This window comes from Manis javanica, chromosome 3, assembly GCF_040802235.1.
Source record: "Manis javanica isolate MJ-LG chromosome 3, MJ_LKY, whole genome shotgun sequence".
NCBI classification, from domain to species: Eukaryota; Metazoa; Chordata; class Mammalia; order Pholidota; family Manidae; genus Manis; species Manis javanica.
The window spans coordinates 129,821,417-129,841,140 of NC_133158.1; the positions used below are offsets into that span (position 1 = coordinate 129,821,417).

A 19,724-nucleotide genomic window follows, 5' to 3' on the forward strand; every position below is an offset into this window, starting at 1 on the left:
GAGGCCAGTATAAATAATTTTCCACAGAAAGTCAGTTTGAAATGATTTCATTAGTAGTATTTATTTTGGAAAAAAGGTATGTATATTATGTATATATAAATTGGACAGTATTGTTCAGCTGAGTGAAGTCAGTCCCATAGGTATTGAGACAAGATAAACCATGAGACATACAGGAAAATTCCAGCCTTTTAATTTAGCTGGAGCATAAGATGTGAGCAGGAGAAGAGGCAAGAACTGAAGAAGAGAGGAAAGAATGACAGCAGCCATGAAGGATGTCAGCTATCATTCTAAGGCATTTTGATTTATGCTAAAGACAATGAGAAACCACTTGACTTCTATTTTATGATGGAGCTCTGTTTGGTAGGTACTACATGTAAGTTAGCTACATGTATATATATGTATCCATTAATCATATGTAATTTAATATATTGTTTTAATTTTATTTCAGGGGTAGAATAATATATACATGATTCTGCAAGCTTTTTTTTTCTTAATGTTTATTTTTATGTGTATATATGCATGTGTGTGTGTATATCTGACATAATGTTGAACCCCCTTAATAAATGCTAGCTATTGTGTAGCAAGCTTATTGGAGAAAAAAACATTCTTCTTTATTCTTAACCTTAAGGAAGTCCCAGTGAGACAGGTATGTAGCCTGAACATATGGTGCCTTTAAGCTATCTCTGCTCTGTCAGTACCCTTGACATAAACTACACTATCTACGGGTAACTCTGAATTTAAGTACTGTCATTAGTTAAAGTACTATATCCTATTAGACTGTGAAGTCCTAGTAGGTAAACTGTGTCAAGAATTATTGTATTTCTAGCACTTAATATAGTTCTTAACCTAGAATAGGCTTATAGTAAATGTTTGCTGAATGAATAAATGGTGAAATCTGCTATATCACTCAGATAGAGATCCCTTTTTTGTGTGATAAAACCCATTTTTTGTGTGACAGCCAGCATTTTTTGGTGCAAATTTAAACAAAACTCTTTAGCACTGGAGCTGATACAGATTCTGTTACGTGGTGTTAAAATCTGGCACAAACTGCCAACCTAAATGGCCCAATATGAGAACCACATGCTTGAGAAAAGAATGGAAGGCACAGAAGAAAAAGACAGTAAAACCTTATGGATTGTTCCTTGAACAAGCCTTATTCCTGTTTCATTGTGAAATGCATGACAAAAGAAAATTCATTAATACTTACTGATAATTAATTCATTTCATATATTTAAAATATTACCTATCCTATCATAACAAAGCACATTATAGAAGTAATTTTCACCTGTATTTAATATTTTAAATGGGTATTTTAAACATTGTCATTTTACTGTAAATGCTCATTCCATTTCTGAATCAGAAGATGTCTCTTAAAAGATGCCTTCATTTCATAGTACCTTTTTCAATTATGTGCAAATATTTACACAACTGAAATATAAAATATTTACTCATATCCTGAATGGATACAGTATCCCAATACATTTTTTGTCACTCCAAATCATACCCTATTTTTCCAAGTAAGTTGCATACTGAGTCATGAAAGTAACACATAAAAAGTTATAAAATAAATTGGAATCACATTTGGGTTAAATATAGAAAGCATTAAATTCCTGATCGGCATCCATGCATTATAGAAATTAAAAATTCAATCCTATATAACAATTAAAAACACTACACACATATGCCTGAAAATCAATGTCATTAAATTCAATCATGACAGACAATGACAATGAAATCTGTACAATGAAAAGATCTCCGAATCATAGATGATAATGAAATTATTTTGAACAATATTCAACATTATAACAGTTCAATGTGATTTAGTAATTGGGACACCTTTGAGATTTGCTTTTAATCAAAGCAAATTTAATTGGACAGACTGTCATCTAAATTTTATCCTAAATTAATTTATAAATCTCATGCTCAACAACATTCTGTATTTTAGGGCTATACTTTTTATTGTTACATGATTGAGAAAGTTTATTTATTATTAAAATTCATGTATCTAAATATTACACACTGCAGAAATGATTAAAACAATACATGGTATATAGTAACATTCCAAACACATGTGAAACTACTCTCAAAGTGAAGGGCTGATTTTTCTAGATGTCTATAAAAACAAATTAACCCTTTAAAGTATATTAGAAAGCTTTTCTCTCTTCTGAATACAATTACATTTATATTTCCAAGTAGCAAGTTAGAATGTGTGTGAAATATTTGCCATCAAATCTTTCTGTGTGAAATGTAAATGCTAAATCACCTAATAAGAGTCCTATCTCAGCTTCTAAATGGAATTATTTATAACATCTTTGGAATATAATTATGTGAGCTACACTTAACCATCTGGGCATCTGCAGACAACTTGCAATGGTATAGTAAAATATTTTTGTTTTTGTGTTTGTTTCTCATAAAACAGATATGATAAAATTGTCTTTATAGAGTAATAGCATTTTTTTCTTTCAGAATAAGGTAGTCCATTTGCAGCAGCTTGATAGAAAAGTAAACAGATAATAATTATTCATATGAATAAAACAGTACTGCATATACTGAAAGCATGATTCAACAATGGCCAAGAATTTCAAAAGCTTAAATATACTCCAAGTAGTGTCCATCTGCATAGTAACACACTGAATACAGATTCTTTGAAGAAAGAATTATATACTTACTGAGCAGGCTAGATAATTAAATAATTACATATTTTGATTGAAAAATACATGTAGTTCATTAAAATAGAGGCTCAAACTCCACTTCTCTAGCTAAGCTTCCATTCAGATGCCAAGTCTATACTTTAATTAGAACAAAAGACCGACATTAACTTCAATGCAACATAATAATTCATAATAATGATTGTATATTAATCTCTTGAGCTTGCTGGAATATAGCACATGACATATGGCATAGTACAGGCACCTGTGTGATCCTCTGGGAACTGAGGTGATGCATATTAATTAGCCCCTGGAAAATAAAATCTGTTTACTTCTGAGAAAAGCTACCTCAGTGCTTTTTGGCTTAAGACATCAAAGGAAGTAGCTCGAATACTGTTGGGCTCTGTCTAGACTCATTAAAGCTTTGTCTAGATGTAGGCACTGAATCAACTGCTCCTGAGTTAACTCTTGACAGAATCCTGCTTAAGAAATTAGAGTAGGAATGCATTTCTTTGGCTTCAATGACAGGATTTTAACAGGAAACATCAAAACTACCATTTTGGTTACAGAAAATTATTTATATAACCCCAACACAAATAATCTAACCAAAAACATATTAAAATTTGAAGGAGCTGATTTTTCTTGAATGCTATCTGAAAGTGCCTCAATTTAATCCTTTGCTTTGTAAATTCAGATACAATCTGAATATGAGATTATGAATGTCTTTAAGATATAAATCAGCTCATAATAAGCAATGAAGCAAGGTCTCAAGATTCTTAGCAGTGTCAGGTATGCTAAAGCCACTTCAGTGTGAATCTTTGAAGGATAATGAAAGGTATCAGAAATAAAACTGGCTGATTAACAGATCAATGTATATTGAGATGAACAGATCTTCACATTTACTTCCTCAGAGAAAAAAAAAATTACATGACTAATCCCATTGCTAGAGTGTATCTAGAAAGAGAAAACAGAAAATTGAGTGGACATGGTCACGATAAAAAAAGTCCATATTTTAGAATTTTCTTATTTCAAATTCTTGTCACTTCAAATTCTGAATTGCATACAACAACTCACTTAACTAAAAAGCATTTGCACTTAATGGGGTGCTTAGAACTCTGTGAAGTTCTTTAAAATCTTTCAGAATAGCAGATTCTAATGAGGCTTTTTGAAGCTAGCAATTTAAACTCATGCAAGAAATACAGACTCACTAGTGCAGCTATGCAGAATATTTCTTTTCTCAAATAGCACATCATTTGTTTTTCCCCTGGGTTGCATCCATGCTTCCGTGATGGAACTGTTATGTTGCTGATATATTCACTGGATTATGTGGCCCCATCTCCCTTCTACTAAACACATAGGTTGGCAGTTTAAAATAATTCCTTTCTGTTAAGGGAATGTATGGCTAAGGCACATTTAAATAACCTATTAAACCAGTGAGATGACAATGTGCTATCCTAAGAGAAAGCTTAATTTTTGGAGTAATTAATTACACATTCCACAGAATGTCTCCTGAGAACATTTTTGGCTAGGTCTACCAATTTATTGTGCAGATAATTACAGTGTTTCATTTGAGGCAAAGATGCTGATTCATCATTGAGCAGATGGCAACTCATTATTGTTTATTTTCTTTTGGTAACACCTATCTTTCCAATGGGGAAACCTACAGAATGGTATATATTTATGTAATTGACAGAGTCAATTTGTTACTCTTCTTAAGGTGATGTAAAACTGTGGTTGTAAATCCCAGCACCTGCTCTTTTTTTCTTCTAGTGTAATTATATAGGCATTTTGAAGAGGAAATTGTGAGATATGTGGCTGCTGGTTTCTTTTTACTACTTTACATCTAGTCATGATATTCTACAATGATGCACTTATTTTTAATGCTTTTATTGATATCTTCAGATTTATCTACATATATACACCATTGTTGGGGGTGGGAGCTATTATAAGGAATAATTTCTTTCTTTAAATTCCTTCATTAAACCAGTAAAGTGGCAGACTTTATACATCTGATCAGTTAAGCGGAAATGTATTAAAGTTTTCAATTGTATTGTTTTCTATAACCAAAAGATTCTTCTGGTGTTTCCTGTAGGACTCAGTGTGAAGAACACAGGGCTGTACAACAGAGGACCCAGCACAAACATACCTCAGCCACTAGCTGTAGAACTTTGCACAAGTCACTCAAAGAAGTTTACTCATTTTTTAAATGGGTTATTGTGGGGATTCAGTTTGAAAAAAACAAATATGTGAAAAAAGTCCAGTCTGACATATGGCAGGGGCACTGATGTTAGTTATTTCTGCATCCTTCTTTGAGACCACTGTGTGTTTTAAAAAAGAAAAGTTTTTAAAAGTTTTCTTTAAAAAAAAGAAAAGTTGCCATGAATAGCAAAGCTTTAAAGTCCTGCTCATTATTGCAACTCATTTGGTTTAGTTGCATTTTCAAGTGATGTTTTCTCACGACTCAGGATTAATAGAGATTAGAAATTTTTAAACTTCAGTGTGCATGAATTTCATCTGGGAAATCTTGTTGAGGTTGGAGATTCCTGGGTTTCTCTCCCCCAAATCCACATTTTGACAAACACTGATTCAGATTGCTGACTTAATATAGAGCTAAAATGTCCTCTCATAAAAGCATCGAATTCAGTACCCCCTCCTGACTGCTGGTGTCATATAGAGACTCTCCCCTCTTCTCCCCAAGTACCCGGTCTTGGTGTCCTTTGCTGGGATTCCCTGGGACAGATGATTTGTCAGGTATAGTCAGAGAATGAGCTAGTCCTTAATTAAAAGCAGTGATTCCATTCTATGCAGCAACTGACAGAATGGCTGGTGACACAGAATGCACTGGGAATGATCATTTATAATCCTAGCACCTTAGGGAAAGAGCTGGATATACTGCATGAGAACACAGAGAAGCTTAAATTTCAGGAATGCTTTTGCTACCAACCAAATATGTGACCGTATGCAAATTCCTTAATCACTCTGGTTTCATTTGCTGCATCTGATGGGGGTGGTGACACTGGCCCTGGCTGAAGGTAACATCCTAGGGCTTATATGACAATGTCTCTTAAGCTTTCTTTTGACTCCAGATTCTGCAAAGCCATCCTGACCCCGAATTTCCAGCGTGCACATTTGCCACATGTTCTTGGAAGAATAACTGTTTCTGATTTATTATGTCCTGACACAATCCTATGTATCAAGGATTATGAGAACTAGCAGGCACCAGATATCTCAGCAACAATTTAAACCTACTACTAATTCACTGAAAACACTTGGTAACTTGTGGAGGGTTTTATTTACTTGGATCTATTGGGGAAAAAATTAAAATGATACACATTTGGAGGAACCCTGAGGTAATCATACCATAGAAGTAATGTTCTAGTAAGAGGTCTGTTGCGGTCAAAGATGCAGAGCAGCATCTATAGAATTGGCGGATCTGTTTTAATTATAATTTGGTTTCTTCACAATCTCTTAAATAGACTAATAAAACCATGTTAGTCCATAGTTAACTTCAGTTTTCAAATAGTGAATACCATATAATTTAGAAGGGAAGAACACATAATATGGATAATTTTATCTGTGTAATGTGGTTTACCTACTTCACGGTCTTTAAACAAAAATGTACAAACAGATACATTTTGTGCTTTCAGTGATCTTGCAGACTAAGGGCATGAATTTACTTAGGCTTTTGTTCCAAAGTGATGAATTACCAAACTGATAATTATTTGTCTTTGTTTTAAATTCAACTTCAAATGAAGAACTGGAATGAACACGTTGAAGCCTGATTAAATGGTTAAGATCCTTTGGTATAAAACATTCTATTATTTGGTCCGACACATGTCTGTGTGTGTATTGCCACGTCTTTTGTGCTGTTGATTTCTGTGGAGCCAGAGCACAGATTCTGAGGCATGCAGAGACTTGGTCCTTTGAGTCCTTCCCTGTAGACACTCCTCATCATGGCAAACATTTTCAAACCAGCAAGCACATTGGTAAAAAAAAAAAAAAAAAAAAAAAAAAAAAAAAAAAGGTAAGGTAGTTTCATTTGTCATGTAGAAATACGTGCACAGAGGCATTTCAATGAAAATAGATTTCTGCTTGAATTATCTAGCTAACTGTCTCAATTCTCTTCTTTGCCTAGACCATATAAACATCACTGATGGTAGGAAGAGCTGACCCTTATAAATCAATTAATCGATACTGATTAATTCTTTCCTCTCAACTTTAGTCTCCCTTTAAACTAAGATTCGGTTTATGCTCATCCATAAAAAGTGAGGGCTGAGACAGACAGGCACTGTCTGCAATGATGCACGGAAGTGGTGAAGGTTGTGTTAGGCAGAGAAAATACACATGAAATATTATGAGGATATATTCCCTAAGGGGAATTGCTTTATCCAATATCAGAAGAACATTTTTAAAGGTAAGCTAAAAGTTGAAACTATCATCTAGACAGAATTCTAGGGTTTCAGAGGAGGGTGAATGGGTGAATGCTAGGGCCACTCAGTGACAATGTCAACACGAAAAACTTCATTCTCCACAGGAGAGAAGATTTGAAGCATGGGAAAGACACACTTTTAAAGTAACATTGTATTTTCTGCATAAAATTACGAGCATGAATATCTTCTATGTTTTCATCTCGATCAGCAGGATAGAGAAGGAAAAAACATCACGTTTCTTCATAGAATGAAGAGGCTTTTCATTGATCGAAACAACTGTTTCATTCTTAGCAAATCCTCTCTGTCAGTGGCAGAGATAGCAATTTGATGCTTTTTAAGATGCCTTGGGTTTTCAAAGAGAGCTGTTCCTACTTTCCTGTCTAAATTATATGGTATTCTGTGAAAACTGCCTTACAGCAAGGAGTTTCAGAAAAAGTACAAGGGGGAAGAGCGATGTGATATGCTTTCATTTTAGAGTAGCTAGGTTTCAGTGCTTCCAACAGAAACAACAGAAGCAATAGGAAATACTTTTTCCCTTGTAAGACATCTATCATTCCTGAATTTTTTATAAAATCAACTGAGGCAAATTAGGGGTTTCAAAGCTAGTCACCTTATAAGTTGTTAGGAAAAAAATTTACATTTAAATTGCTCTGTGCAGCTACCTTGAGATTTTTTTTTCCCCTGGAATGTTTAAGGCTCTTTTTTTTTCATTAACACTTTAAAGAAATACAATTTCCTAACCAGTGTATTACTACATCTAGTTGTGTTATGAACAGGCACTTCATTTCATAAACTAGAAACATTCAAAGTGGTTTTGGTTAACCAGTCACTCCGTCAGAATACTTGAAATCTTCATATTAAATACTTAATAGTGAAGTTAATCTGAAACCATACCAACTCTCCATTTCTATTACAGAAACTATGTCATTAATAGTTCTAACATAGGGAGTAACTTCTGTTCCTGTGTGTTTCATCCATAGGCATAGAGATTGTCCAGTACTTCTTGAAACTTTCACACCAAATATTTTATATATATAAAAATACAGCAGATTTCATTTTTAATAGATAAATCTTAAGTATTATTTCAATAACTTGCTTTTATGTATTCATAAATGTAGATATAAGAAAAATATTAAATGTGCAAAATGCTCTTTTGATATGTACATTAAAAAATACAACATAATAATAGCTTTAGACTTCTATAGAAAGCCATTGGGGCTAAAAAGTCTTAAATGTTAGAAAATCTGGTTAGATTAGAGCTTTTGCTTGAGGAATTGTAAACAAACTTTTTAAAATGCTGAGAGTTTTCTCAGTTCTTTCCAACCAAGACACTCTCGAACACATCGAGTCCTGCTTTGAAGTAAACCTGAGCTGAATTAATGCTGTTCAACACCTCTGATAGGGCTTCTTGAAGGGTCTCATTTGATGCAAGTGACTTGCTGTGCTCCCAAGCCTCCAGGAGGATTGAAAATGGGCTTGTCTTCTCATCAAGGTGGTACAGGATATTTCTAGAACAAAATATGGAATGTGTAAGTGTTTTATACCCAATTCTATTTTCATAGCAAACATTGCAATGAATACTTCCAGGGAACAGTGATGTCTATAATAAAGGAAACAGAAATTGTTAAAATGCAGAATCATCATTTTCAACCTCTACTGAATTAATGAATAGAGACACTGAGCATCAAAAGCTTCCTTTAGCTATGAGAGATAACCAGACATAGATGTCTTCCGATGGAAGTATGCAATCCTATCTATGAAATAGAATAAGGTAGTTTTGATTAAAACATTCACTCTGAATCTGATGAAGTTTCTAAATCTAATTGCTAATAAGTAAAAGAGACAGGGAAATATGTTAAATGATATAGTGGTTTTTCATCAGGAAAACACAGACTGTGGGAACTATGAGATAAATGATCTAGTTTATTTAACAAATGTTTCTAAAAACAAGTAAGTAAGAGGAATCTCTAGTTGAGGGTTCCACAACCATGCATTGTTGACATTTGGGGCTGGATAATTTTCATTGTGGAAGCTGACCTGTGCATTGTAGGATCCCTGGCCTCTACCAACTAGATGAGAGTAGCATCCATGCTGCCATTGTCTTCGGTCAGGTTGGGCTGCTATGGAGAATACCAGAGACTGGGTGGCTTAAACAACAAACATTAATCTCTCATAGTTCTGAAGGCTGGAAGGCTGAGATCAGGATGCCAGTAAAGTCAGGTTCCTGAGGTCAGGTTCCTGGGGAGAGGCCTTTTCCTGGATATGTTCTCACCAGGCCTTCTCTGGTGCTTGCAGAGAGAGAGAGAGAGATAGACAGACAGACAGAGACACAGAGACAGAGACAGAGAGATCTTTTGTCTTCTCTTTTTATGAGGGCATTAATCGCATCATGTGGGGCCCATCCACATAATTTAATCTAACCTTAATACCTTTCCAAAGGTCCCATATCTAAATACCATCACACTGGGTTTAGGATTTTAACATATACATTCCGGGAGGAAAGAGACATTCAGCCCATAGAAGTTGTGAAAGCCAAAAATATCTTTAGACTGACACAATTTTCCTTTAGAAAGCAAAATTGCACCTAATTGAGAGCTATTGCTTTAGACTGAAAGAAACATATCAACTAGTCACAAAGCATAGATTTTACTAGATCTTTATTCAAACAGTTTAAAAAGTGAGAAGTTGTACTACATTTAATACTAATTGAAGATCTGTTAATATTAAGGAATTGTTAATATTTTAAGTATGATACTTTTATCATCAGTGTGTTTTCAAAAAGTGTCCTTGTCTTATAGAAATACATGTTTATTACTTGCAAATGCAAAGTTATCATGTCTGGGATTTGCTTCAAAATATTTGGGAAGAAAAAGGACAGTGGAGCTAGAGGCATGGATGGAAGAAGATTGATAGTTAATAATTGTTAAAACTGGGTAATGGAATTCATTATATATTCTTTCTTCTTTTGTATATACTTAACATTTCAACCACCATCCTCTCATTAGTGTGGGGTGTGTAATAAGATGCAGTCCTGAAATTTATCCATATTTCTGAGAAAGAGGATTTGGCCTTGGACAGTCTAAAGTGAATCCTTTATTCACTGATAGAAAGAGATGCATTTTGGCAGAAAACTATGGATTATCACCTCATTTGGTTTATCCCCAACCAAACTAGCTGAAACACCTGGAATTGCATGGTCTAATAACAGAGGCAGACGTAAATAACAAAAATACAGTTGTCTAATTGCCTTATTAGACATGTAAGGACCAGTAATAACAGATGAAGGATTGTCCCTGGGAAAGGTCAGAAAAAAGTTTGTCATGGAAAATATTTGAATTTCATCTTGCAGGATGATGGGAATACCAGTCACAAGGGTTTAGAAAAGGAAACAAGATAGAAAGAAGAGACAGCACCTGTGCAGGAGGAAGAGTATTTTCAAAAACATGAATTTTTAAAACAGGTCAGTGTTCTCAGTGGATCAGTGCCAGTGTTTCTGCCTGACAAGAGCACAAGGCCCCAGTAGCCCCAGGAGAAGAGACAGGAGGGCCAGCTGTGACCGTCACACACGGCCCTCCACGTCATGTTAAAGGGACTATACTTTTTTTATGGGCATTTGGAAACCAAAAGAATGTTCTAGGCAAAAGAAAAAGGTTGTGAGTTTTTTATTTTGGAGTAATTACTTTGGTTGTAATATAAAATCTGGAAAAACCACTTAGTCCAGATGAAAAGTGACAAAGATGAAAGTTATACAGTGATAGCTAAGTTTGAAAAGCAGGACTAAGGGCCACAGAGCAGGATTTAGTTGATACTTTTCCCTGGTGCTAACCTCTGTTTTACATAGAGTTCTAGATCATGTTTCCTATCTTATCAAAGCACCTCTACTTCAGCTTCTCCTGAACCTCCTATGCTGTACTCTGTGATGGTGAATGAGCACTGAAATCCCCTTATTCACTAATGCCAGGACCCTGCAAATCATCTTTCTTCCTTACATATCCAATTGGCTTCTGATGTTTCATTTCTCCACCTTGTCAGTATCTTTTCTTCTCTCTTGTGAGATCCTGATCTCTATACTTTCAAGGATATGTTACAATATCACTGTTTTACATATCAAGGTTGAGAAATGTTACTTCTTCATCAGGTCTAATTCAGTGTTGTGAAAATAGGAGGTAGTTAATCATGGTGGTTTAATTTATTAAAACTTTTATCAAGCTTAGTTCAGTGATGGGAATTTTGTTAGATCCTCAATAACACATGTGTAAATTACATCAATTCAGGCTATTTTGCATTTTAGACATTAACTACTTTAAGACAAAACAAATTTGTGTCTTTGGAGAAAAATTTCAGTTGACGATAAGGACATGGTAGTTGGCAGTGGGGTAGAAGATCCTTGAACTCAGATTTTTCAATGATTCTTTTTCAAAACAGATCATTTGAAATAGGAACTACCCCGAATAATCCAATACTCTGTTTTTGTGCCTATGAATAAACTTGGCATTGTATGAATTAAGTTGGGCAGTGCAAGAAAGATACTCTCTCCATTCCAAATATTCTTGAATTCAGGTATAAATTTTATAGTCAAGAAACATATATTCCCTGGCTATGAAAGAGAGAAAAACATCTTCCAAATGAAGTGGGTTGTGAGCAATGTCTGGCCATGAGCTGTACTCTGAGAAAAATGTGGATCTAATTCCAGAAATAGAACACTCTTTAAAATAGAGATTTCCCTTGTGTTCCCAGATTTGTTATCTGCTGTTCCCACACAGTATTCATAAAATTAAAGAGAGTGTTAGATGAAGCCATTCAACCATGCTAACATAATTATGTAAGTAATTATATATGTATACATGTGTATTTATGTGTAAAACTTGTTTTTATTACATCAAAATGATATAATAAAAAAGAAAAAGTAAGAATTAGAAAGAAATTAGAAAGAAAATTCCTAATAAAACTTCTCATAGGTATTACTTTTATTAGTTTTATATCACTAAGGGGGGAAAAACCAGAAGAACCCAAATAATACAGAGGAACCTTCATACAACCATGGGATTTTCCTAAATGGACATGAAAACTGCCTCAGACAGTCGCATGTATTCTCCTGTATGACAAACCTATACAAAGTTACTTTTTCATGTTAAAGTAATCTTTCTTAATTACCATTTTCAAAAAAGGAGTGAGTTTTGAGTGTCATGATAACTATCACAATGTTTAAATCCATAGTGAACCATATAAACAAAATATATATATATGATAAAGAAAAAAATGGCTTAATAATTAAAGAATTTTGACAATAAAAAGTTTAATATATATCGTATTCAATCATTTAAAAAGTACTCCTTGTAGACAACTTATACTTCTTTATTAATAAGAAAAACTAAATTAGTATAATAAAAATATTTAGTCATCTTTCACAGTATTAATAGTTTTAAGTGCTCTGCCTCCACTTCATCAGTTTTGTGTTTAATTTTAAATCATTTCATGGTAGATATATTTAAGAATTTAAGAGTGAAATAGTTATTTTCAAAAGTTGTACCAAAAACTTCCATTCTTTGAGAGCATATTGCTCAGCATGTTAACAAACAAAAATATTAAAATCTTTGTTATCTAGACCGCCCCTTAAATGAATTGAACCAGACCAATTAATATATTATGGGCAGAATGTTTAATAATTTGTGACTGTTTATACTACAAAAATATTAAAATCTTTGTTATCTAGACTGCCCCTTAAATGAATTGAACCAGACCAATTAATATATTATGGGCAGAATGTTTAATAATTTGTGGCTGTTTATACTGACTTTTCCACATTTTCAAAATCTACTGGCATGAAATAAAATTCCTACATGTACATTCTACAGTTATTAAATGTTAAATATTATTAATATTCAATTTAATGATAGATCATATTAATAAAAGATGCTCACAAAAGTATAGGATTAATCCCTCAATGACAATTCATTAAAGCATGAATTTAGTCTATATTTATATAAAATTTCAGCCATAACTACTATAAAATATCTAAAAGAGAGACAATGTGAAAGAATTAAAAAGTATCCTGAAAAGAATGTTTAGTTCTAAATAACAAGAAGTACGGTTACTGTTTTTTTTTAACTGCATGCAATATTTATATTTCTTAAAGACCAATGCAATGGAGTCCGTAGTGTGCCAACATTTGCTTTTTCTAACTAGTAAGCAACACAGTAACACACTCATAATGACTGTAAACAAGCCATGTGAATAGAAATGGAAACCTATTTTGGTTTGTGAAATTCTACAAGGAGCTAAACACATTTTCCATATGCTACATGATTCAACTAGTAGTCTGTGGCAAGCTATTATGTAAGATAAACACTCTTATCCATTTCTACCCAAATTGAATACAAATCAGCATGAAACTACAGATACTGAGATTCGACTTGAAGATAAATGACTAGGATTCTTCCATCATAATTTAAGAGAAAACATTTATTTGGGGTAGCTGGTGGCTGATATAACTTAAGTTAGTTGATCTTCATTATAATAGTTTTTCACTCTGATAGATTACTTTACCTTAAATACAAATTGGGGATAACAAAAATATCTTCTTTAAATTTTCATGAGAAGGACCATTTTTCCTACTGCTTTTCAGAATTGGCTCATCTTTTCCTATTTCTCTTTAGTGTACTAAAAACTGTTTAGCTTCCTGCTTTTATAAAATAAATTTCTGATTTGGAGTTCTTTTCCAAAAGAGTACTGTCAGTACTCTCAGTTTTAATAATTGAATGGAACACAAAAAACAACACCTAGCCACACTGTTGAATTTCATCACATGTTTCCATATATTTATTAATTCTGAGAACTTTCTTATGCATTCAGTGATTAAGTACTCAGGGATCATCCCTGAGGAACAAAACTATTATTGTACCATTTTTTACTATGCAAGTGATTCTTGCTTTTGAAAATATTTCAGTTAGATCAATGATTCTTATGGAAGATTCTAAGCCAAAAGCTCTTTTTATTCCCATGTATGTCACCGAAACTGAACCTCAATTAAAATATTTCAATGATATATAGTATATCAGAATACTCAAATATGTCTTTCTTTCTCAACCATGGAATCATATTTTTCAGATTACGGCAGACTGGGTATCAACTAATAGCTAGTCAGAAGGCACATGTCTGACATGAAAATAGCATGGAAAAAGCGAAATGCACTTAAAGAGATTCTATGTCAAAAGTCTGTCCTTTACAACCACAAGGAATTATATTCCTTAGTGAACCATTCCTGCTCTTACATACACCTGCATTAGTCCAATTCAGAAAGGTTTCCTTGAAGAAAGAAGAAAAAATTAATTCAATAAATCAGAATCCTATTTGCATACATACAACATAGATCTTGGTATGGCATGTAGAGGCATCAGAATTAATTAAAATATTATTTAATTGAAATAATTTTAGTAGTTATCATGTTTAAAATAACATTAATTCCACCCTCATGCCTATCTTCTTCCCTCACCTGTGTTAATTTAGATCTTATAAATGTAATTCATACAGTCATTCTGACCCCTCCACACCCAAAGAGACTACTAAAAGGAAAGTGTAATACATTATTGATGACACTAATGAAATTACAATACACATCAATCATTTTAATGGGTCTGTTTCAATGACACATCACAGTGGCCAGGAATGAGCAGTGCCAAACTCAGAAACCTAATTAATAACTCGCAGCAGCATCAGTGAAGGAGATGAATCATCTTTACTCAACTGACAAATCTGTTCCACTCAACTAAAGCAAAGGGAAAAACTGAAGAAAAAGAATTTTGAAACAAAGGCACCTAAAGTCTTCATGAGTCATTTCCTTGTGTGTGAATTAGCAAATTAATGATGGAAATTATGATTCTCTTTCAAATGTTCCTTCTTATATTCATAAATGGGCACAGGATGCCATCCATTCTAAATTTGACTTAACATCCATTATACCCCATGTTGAGAAACTCCTAAATGAAATCACACTAAATAGTAAGTCATGTCTTTCAAAATTGACTGGGAATATATGTTGAATGCAGAGAGCAAAGGTCGGCTCAATTTCTTAAAATTGTTGCCAACTCTTTTTAAAGATTATACTAACTGTACTCCTTAGTTAACAGTGGACTGTATTTATATCAACATTAGAAAAGATTATTAGACATGGATACTATGTCTATGAAAATTCACAAATTACATGGCTGTGCTTTCAGCTAAATTTGAATTTGGTCCCTGCTGGCAAAAGCAGAACAAGAAAGACCGATGTTGATATGGTCAAGCCATAAACTCACCCTGCAGACAAGTGAGGCTGAAAGACATGTATAGCAGATCATTTGCAAAAATGGCTATAGTTATTCCCCTCTCTGTATGCAGGTCACTTCAGAATATCACTTTACTGCTCCTCCATCAAGAGGTGGAATCTATTTCCCTACCTCTTGAATCTGGTTTGGCTTTAATATTGACAATAGAATAAAATGTGGCATAGGTGTAAAGTCTATGCCTCAGAAGGTCTTGCATGCTTCCTGTCTTTCTCTGGGACCCAGCTGAGTCACCATGTGAACTATCCCAGGTCACCCTGCTGGAGGAAGAGAGAACCCAAGGAGCAGAGAGGAGCTGCTCAGCTGTGGCTTACCTGTTCTTGCTAGCTTCTAGCCAAACTGGCAGCAGAAGCTCTGGTTACAGACGTAAACAAAACCAAGAGATATCCAACCAGGCACAGGTCAGAAGAATCGCCCAACTGAGTCCAGCCTAAATGTCCATATTGAAGAATTATGGACAAAATGAATAACTGGTTTAAACTACTAAATTTGGGAGTATTTTCAATGAAGTAATGGATAATTGATATTATTTGGCACTGGTGTTCTTCCCTGTGGGAAAGGAGGGGCTTATGTTACTATAGGCACCAGTTCTCTATACTCTACTGACAGAGTATAATGTATGATGTGGATTTGACAGTTCTTTAAATGATGGGCTGAAATCGGAAACTGCTGTTGGAAAATCACTCCAAAGACTCCTCATTGATGCATGCATTACTAAGTTACAAAGGCTGTGTTGATTCATTCGAATTTTTAAAGTCTAGAGTGCCAGCTGGGATTTTCCCACTAAACAAAAACAATAAAATAAATTATGTATCACAGCATACATTGTTTTTTAACATGGGCCATTTTGCTTGCTGAGTTATATCCCAAGAAATGGGCAAAAATGATTCCATTATGATTACCTATAAAATAGGCCAGAGGATAGTAAACAATTGTTTTCTGTACAGTTAATATCTTAGGACTTCTCAGTCCATCTCTACACTGTAGCTCAAGAGAAGTTTCCAAAACAAGAGGTTATCTTTTAGGATATTCACGAAAGACTCTCTTTGAACAGCAAAGCACTTGATGCTTTATTAATGAAGAAAAAGCATATTTCCACACTCAAAAACTTTCCATTAAATCAGAAGGAGCACAGAAATTAGTCATAGATTAACACAATCTTTAGCACCTTCCAGAATTTGGAGAAGATAGTAATATAATACTATTTATTTTTTCCCACACTGATGGGATTGTTTTCTTGGTTTTCTTCCAGTTTCGTCACTGCCATTTTCTTTCCATGTTATCTCTAACTATATGTATGACCTAAACCTCTATATTTAGGTAATTTTTCTTTCTTATTTGGAACTCACTTTCAACATTGCAGATTCTACTCATTAGCAGGTAGACTCTATCACCCTCCAAGGACAACTTCATTTGTTTATCAGTAGGCACTTGACAATTAACATAAGGATGTATTTGCTTTAATCTATATCTCAAATATTTGCATTTTCCCTTTCTCTATTGTTTGTCCCTTAACCTTCATTACCTTTAATAAACAGAAATGCTGAGGCCTCAAAACCAAACAAAAAAAAGTTAATTCAGCTTTTTTTTCTTATTTATTTTCCGAATTCACTAATGAAAAGGATGTGAACTATTTGTTTTGTGAAGTTCACTGTAAAGGCAAAGTTTATAATTAGGCTGCATTTATTTAAAAAAAGTGAGTCAGTGATCTTTTTGCTTGTTCTACTCAACAGCCCTTGTTACACATTTAATATGATGAGTAAGTCACTATGATAGACGCTCAGGGATAGAAAAGAGAAGTTTACAGTCTATGTTGAAAGCCAAGCACATAATCAATAAATTAAAATATTATTTTAATGTATTGTCATTGTAATGTATTTACAACATTGCATGGTATGAAATTATTTAATTTTAAATTTTACAAAACTTTCCACTTTATTCTATGTATATATTACAAAACACTGTTTTGTTATATGTGTCTTTGTGTATCTTGTCTCTCTTACCATATGATTATATACATTTGTATGGGCATATACTAAAAACTCTATAAATACACGATGCAGTGTTCACAATATGCCTTAAGGTTTGTGGGAGAAGCTCCAGGAGTAGACCCTAATGGTAGCAATTTAACTTGGTTCAGTTGATTCCAAATGCTATAATACTGATCCAGATAACACAGTCCTAATTAAGTCAGCATAAGGTATTTCTTTAGCCAAATGGATTATTTGAATAATGGGCATGGACCAAGTCTTGGTAATTGCATTTGCAGGTATATTTTCTGCAGGATTCTAAAAGAAGTGGTTTATTGCTTCTTAAGAGAACCACCAAAAAGCTAATCCTTTTTCTCCTTTTGGATAATCAGGTTACGGGTATGAAATCTGTAAATGGTACATCTTTTCTTTCCAACAGGTGGAAATCAGCCTTGATATGATGTCATGGAAGGAAGAGCTCAGAGACAGAAAAAAACTTATTCTTTGGCCACATGATAGAAATTCTGAACCAAATCAACCTAAAACTGGTTCTTCCTCTTGACTTTCAAATACACGAGTCTATTTCACTCTTTAAGCCAATTTGAGTAGGGTTTTATGCTATTTCAATAAAATGTATCCAGATAAATAATGCTTATTAGTGATATAGTAATTAAAACACATATACATTTTCCTTAATAACTATAGATTTTTATGACTTGAATTTAGATAGTTTAGCTGACATATGAAAATGACTACCTTATGGTCAAAAATGCATGGTTTCTCTTGAATAGCAAGTATGTTATTCAAGATGACTTGAAAACTTTCAGATCAACAGAACATGCGATGTTTAATTTTAGTTAGAAGGAAAAATAAATGCGAAGTAGAGTGATTGAACTATTGAAAATAGCTATGAATGTTGATCACAAAGGTTGAAGGTATTTAGTGAAGGAATGTTTTAATGGAAAATTACTCTCAAAAACTAGAAAGGCTACATTTCGCATTTTACAGAACCTGTTAATTTATTAACATTCACTTTGAAAATGTGACAAAAAATGTTTAAAAGAAACTCTCTGGCACTGTTCCTTACCTGAGTAAGTTTGCTTAAATATTTTGAAGCATTACTATCTATTTTTGCTAGCATAAAAGAAAATAAAATGCTGTGGTTTATACCTGTAAAAATGGATCCACATATAATTTACTATGCAAATTAAAAAAAACAACTAAAATCCTCTGATTTTGAGGTCCTATTTTTTTTGTTCAAAATACTACTATGGGATAGCCGAATTTCTACTGATCATGTTGAAGTTGATGGTTAAAAAAAAAGAAAAGAAAAAACCTAGAGCAGATAGTAGAAATGTCAGTCCTTCCCTGTGGGCCCTCTGGAAGAAGATCCATCCATTCGCATCGTTAGTCATGGGTGTCAGAAGGTTGAAGAAGGTCCATAGGTAACCAACTCAAAGTAGGCCCATTTTTGGTTATACTAGACAAAACTAATGACATCACACTTAAGAAAAATAAATTTATTGAAAGTGTGTATACTGTATGATCTCATTTATATGTGGAATCTTTAAAAGAATGAACTCATAGAAACAGGAAACAAGTGGTTGCCTGAGATGAGGCAGGGCAGTGGTGGGATGGGTGAAGGTGGTCAAAGGGTACAAATGTCCATAAATTTCTGGTTATAAGATAAATAAGTACCAGGTTGTGCACAGCATGGTGACAATAGTTAATAATTCTGGTAATGTATATTTGAAAGTTGCAAGAGTAGATCTTAAAAGTTCACAAAAAAAAGTAACATTGTGAGGTGATGGATGTTAACTAAACTTACTGTGGTAATCACTTCACAATACATAAATATATCAAGAAATTATGTAGTACACCTTAAATGAATAGTGTTGTATGTCAATTATATTTAAATAAAACTAGAAAAAAAATCAGTGTTAAAATATGTAAAAAGAGTGCATGTATACACTTTCAATAAACTCATTTTATATAAAAATACATATGCATATACATATACATATACTACACATGTTTATATACTATATATACTATACATATATTTATATATTATACATATATTTATATAAATATATTTATATACTATACACATATTTATATACTACATGTACTTAAATATACATATATTTATATTTATGTATATATATGTAAACTCATTTATGGAAGTGATGGAAAACACTGAGAACCAGGCAGTGACCAAGAGAAGCTGTGAATCACAGTTCTGCCAAGATCCCGCTAGAGGAAAACAAGTAGAGGACACTGACGGCTGAGACACTGCCGCCACTGCATTAACGCTAGTCTACCATGGCAGCTCTGGGTTTCTTACCATCTGCT

General features: G+C 33.5%; 1 protein-coding gene across 9 annotated transcripts in view; it reads right to left on the bottom strand.

Annotated features, from left to right (window-relative positions):
• Positions 1 to 19,724, bottom strand: part of NAALADL2 (N-acetylated alpha-linked acidic dipeptidase like 2) — a 1,394,480-nt gene that overhangs the window by 8,963 nt on the left and 1,365,793 nt on the right. For 8 of the 9 annotated variants that reach the window (XM_073232060.1, XM_073232062.1, XM_073232061.1 and 5 more), the window contains one exon: positions 1,208 to 8,586. The exons of the other annotated variant lie outside the window; for it this stretch is intronic. In XM_073232060.1, the coding sequence (XP_073088161.1) occupies positions 8,388 to 8,586 (199 nt within the window). In that variant the 3' untranslated portion in view covers positions 1,208 to 8,387. Of the gene's footprint in view, positions 1 to 1,207; positions 8,587 to 19,724 lie in introns of those variants that run through there. 9 annotated transcript variants of the gene reach the window in all.